This window comes from Mobula birostris, chromosome 6 (assembly GCF_030028105.1).
Source record: "Mobula birostris isolate sMobBir1 chromosome 6, sMobBir1.hap1, whole genome shotgun sequence".
Classification (NCBI taxonomy): domain Eukaryota; kingdom Metazoa; phylum Chordata; class Chondrichthyes; order Myliobatiformes; family Myliobatidae; genus Mobula; species Mobula birostris.
Window position 1 is genome coordinate 45,949,793 of NC_092375.1, and position 4,639 is coordinate 45,954,431.

The 4,639-nt window shown below is 37.6% G+C and overlaps 1 protein-coding gene across 1 annotated transcript; it reads left to right on the top strand.

The window, feature by feature from the left end:
• The first annotated feature begins 4,065 nt into the window (after window positions 1-4,065).
• nhlh2 (nescient helix loop helix 2) lies at window positions 4,066-4,425 on the top strand. The gene has a single exon (XM_072262262.1). It carries the CDS (start codon window positions 4,066-4,068, stop codon window positions 4,423-4,425), a length of 360 nt encoding a protein of 119 aa, XP_072118363.1.
• Window positions 4,426-4,639: the final 214 nt, after the last annotated feature.

The window sequence follows — 4,639 nt, forward strand, 5'->3', positions numbered from 1 at the left end:
GAGATTAATGTTACTTATTGTGCAGAGATGAAGCCCACCCAAGTTCCCACTACTTATCTATTCACTATAAACTAATACAACAAAATATTTTGAATGGCTGCTGTTCTCTGCAGTTCTTTTTTTTCATTTTTTGTGAAACTACTTATTTTGACACATTTTGTTATTCATTTTAGTCTGGAACTGACTCTTAACTTTTAGTTGCAAATCTTTAAAACTTATTTCAGAAATTGCCAACTTCTCTATTGTTGCAGTGATGATAAACCGTCATGTGATAAAGTCCACAGATTCTGATTGGGTCATAGTAAACCAACAATATATTGATGTAAACACACCATTAAATGACCGCTGTTCATGATGACGTCAGATTTTTAAGCCCAGTCAATCATTTTATGCAGTTAGGTTTGCATGCAAACAGATTTTCAAATTAATATACATCTAATAAAGAATATATTTTAAAAAAGATAGTTGAAGTAAAGGGGGAATATGAGATTTCACACACATCAAGTGGATGTATGGAAAGGAATTAGGAGTTAATATGGCATGTGTGAATGTTGATAAGGACGGACGAAGTGAGATAAGTAGTAACGAATGTTAACGCTACAAATATGGATATCGTGTCGATGACAATATTGACGTACCGTAGCATGAATTAAAAATAAGAAGAGAAAACACACAATTTGCGAAAAAGATGCGAGGAAAGACAAAGATGGTGATAGATTAAACAAAAGTGTTTCGAGTTGAGCTGGGGTGATCACGTATAACAGGTAAAAATGATCAACTTCTGCAATAATGAGAAATTGCATTCGGCCTGATTTTGTTGTTGATGAGCTGTTTTCTTGATTAGGATCCATATAGTACAGTGATCGAGATCCCAGAGAGAATTATTCGAGCATAAACATATAATGCCAACATTTCTCATGGTGAAAGATGATTGTTAAACGAATGTAGAACCGACGGGAGTAAGAGATGAGGCTGCGTCCTCCGACTTTTCTTTATGATGTAAGTTTCAAAATGAACTCAAACATGCATTGACTTAATTCTTACCGTGGAAGACGCGGTAAAAGTCGATTTATGTGCGCAATATGATAGATTATGTCTGCGTTGAATGCTATTGTATTATGTAAACGTGGTTACTTGGGTGTACCATACCTGAAATACAAATCTTCAATGAATTGTTAGATAGAGATGTGAGTTTGATAGCGCGGGGTATTATATTTAAATGTCAGTTAGATTTACTGATATTTTCTAATACAAACTGAATCTGGTTGCTGCTGGTGCAATAAGACCCACTATTACATTTAACATTGCCACAAGAAGAAGTGAAACTGATTTATGAGGTGTGCGTTTGTCTAACACCATATGTTATCTACTCTGGGCTCATTTAAATGTGTAATATCAGGACAGTAGCACCAAGTATTATATTTAAATCTTAGCTGGATTATTGCGAATTTGTTTATGTTTGTAGAATAACATCAATGCATTAATGTTAGACTTCACTTGATTGAATAATACAACAGATGGGATACGAATTTGTTTATCTGTAATAACACCATACCGAATATTTAAATGTTCATTGGATTAGAAGATTTTATTGATGTGATATGGTTGTATTATGTAGATAGTTCTCGAAGTATGGATTACATTTTAGTCCCGATTGAATTCGTTAGTAGTGCGCCTGTGATATGCGATTTGCTTTATTTGACTATATTATGGCACAGTGGATTGTATTTCAAAATGGATTGGCATCTGTGATATTGTATTTGTGATATGAATCTGTTGAATGTGCTTGCTCTGTGAATATTCTCGGCTTGTGACAGATGTCGGATCCCATTAGGTGACTCCTAGGGAGATTTCTCTCCAATCGGAGGCTCCATTAAAAGAGGATTTGGTTCCAGCCCGGCCCCCGAGCCTGGCCAAGCCCTTCTCTCATCTCCATCTCCACTAAGATCAGACAGGACCATCAGAGAAAGAGAGAGAGAGAGAGACAGAGGGAGAGGGAGAGAAACAGTCCTTATCGCTACGATCAGAGACCGAGAGGACATTTTTTATATCAAACTCTTATCGCTGCGATCAGAGACTTGAACGACATTCTATCAAACTCCTGCCACTGGGAACAAGGATTCAAAGGGCATTTTATTAAATTCCTGTCCCTCCCAACAGAGATTTGAACCGACAGAAAATGCAAGGATCTGCAGGGTTGATTTGTGGATAAAGGACGAAGATACGATCTCTAGAAAAGATTACTAGTGACTGGAATCCAGTTTTTTTTAAGTCCATCTTGCTTCATTCCATTGGATCCTCGCGTTTCCTCGTTTGTTGGTAAGATTTCTGTCTCTGTGACATAAAATACGGTTTTAGACCTCTGTTCTGCAGATACAGAAATTAATTATTTCGGGAATATCGAAATACACTCCGCAAGAAAAATTTCAGCGGTTGCCTACTATTTGCAAGAAAAAAAAATCAAGTAAACAATTATAGCGTGTGCAAAAATAGAAACGCAAACTTCTTAAAACATTGATTAACTTTCCCCGCTATAATGTTGTTGTAATGAGGTTAAGATGATAGTGTTAATTGTAAGTATTTATTCATACTAACGGGAAACCTGTATTTCCGTTCGTTCATTTTGTTATTTTCCTATCATTTTGCCTTAGTTCTGGCTTTCTATCCCAGAGGCATTCAGAAATGTATAAGAAATTTGTTTCTATTTCAAATAATATCTGCATATTTCCCATATTAATAACGTCTCCTTCTTGGTTTAGTTTTAGTGCATCTTGAGATTTAGCTTGTAGTTTCTCTTCAAATGTTCACTGAACCCCTTCTCTTTTGTGTCTAGCTGGTGCGTATATTTTAGTTCACGTTATTCATTTTGTTTGCTGGCATTATACATACACAATATACTGGTATTAATTCATGTCCAACAACAATCGAATACTGGCGCAGTTTATGTTCTGCCTGTGCCTCACAGTGTTAATATTTTAGTCGATTATCCTTTCTTCTCTCCTTCTGGCCCAGTTTACTTTAGTCTTGATGCACATTGTGTGTATGTGTGCGTGTGTGTGTGCCTGGGTGTGAGGATGTCCCTGCAGTCTGCTTTTCCGGGTGACAGATGGTGCCTGAGTCTGTCTCTCCTTTCACCCCGGCTCGGTTCCAAATGAAATAATAATAAATTAATATTCTACACGGGCAAACATCGATTACTGCTGGTCAGATCTCAGGAATACTGCGAACAAAGCCTTTGTCTTAATCTGCTAGAAGGTTTTCTAATAAACTCATTTAATATCCATTACAAATACAACATCCTGCAGGCCTTGAGTAATAACCATACAGGCAGGAATCAATAGCCCTGGAAATATAAACAGCTGTAAACTTAGATTAGATTGATACAGCTAAACATATATTAAACTAGCCGGAGAAAGAAAGACAGATATAGCTAGTGATCAGATAGATAGATAGATAGATAGATAGATAGATGCATAGACAGACAGAAAGAGAGAGAGCTAAGAAAGAAAGAGCATAGGTAGAATGGAAGAAAGAAAAAGGAAGATGTACAACCTGGATTCGGCGATTGTTAGCTATTACAAGTGAATACCAAGAATAAACTAAGGCAGATTGATAATATCAGCAGGTAAAAAGCAAAATAAAACAGGATCTCGTATCACCAAATAAACAGAATGAAGCAGATAAATTAAATTCAGATATTAATTTGACAAACTTATCGTTTCAATTTTACATTTTCTTTCTCGGAATTCATACATTTAATTGTATGCTTCTGTTTTGTTTGTTTATTTTTTTTTCAAGTGAACATTCCAGTTCCTCACTATTAGGGTAACTTTTTTCTGAAATGGCCTGGTCTGATTTATAATTCAATGCTTTCCTGGATTGCTATAAATGATTGATTCACTTTGAGCAGTATTTCCTTGCAGTTTTATTGCGTTGTTGTCACTGTTGGACTTTTATTTTCCTTTCTTTGGAGATAATTATTGTGATGAATCTCAAGCTTTTCCCCCCTCTCTGCATCTTCAGGTTTTCGTGCTCATATTGCAGTTCCGATCGTGTTTCCTCAGGATGTTGAACTCGGATCAAACTGACCTGGACCTGAACCCCAGCTCTTCCGAGAGTGAGTCGGTGCTGTCGGATGCTCGGGGAGGTTGTGTGCGAGACAAGCCGGATGATGCCGAAGGCAAGCGAGGGGTCCAGCAGACATTGAGCCGGGAAGAGAAACGCCGCCGGCGGAGAGCCACTGCCAAGTACCGCACGGCCCATGCAACCCGGGAGCGCATTAGGGTAGAGGCCTTCAACGTGGCATTCGCAGAACTTCGCAAACTGCTGCCAACTCTGCCTCCCGACAAAAAGCTCTCCAAAATCGAAATCCTTCGCCTGGCCATCTGCTACATTTCTTACCTAAATCATGTCTTGGATGTCTAGGCAACGAGAGAGGAGGGAGAGAGAGAAAGAGAAACAGTGGAGAACGGAAAAGAAAAGTAAAGTTTGTGGATTTAAAACTGAAAATAAAAATGTTTGAGGAGGTTGTCAAGTGCCACCGTTTCCAAAACAAATGGAACTTTAAACTCTATTTGTGACCTTAAAGTGTGTTAGTCGGTGCGGTATATTTATATTTAATTTTATTTTTTATAATTGT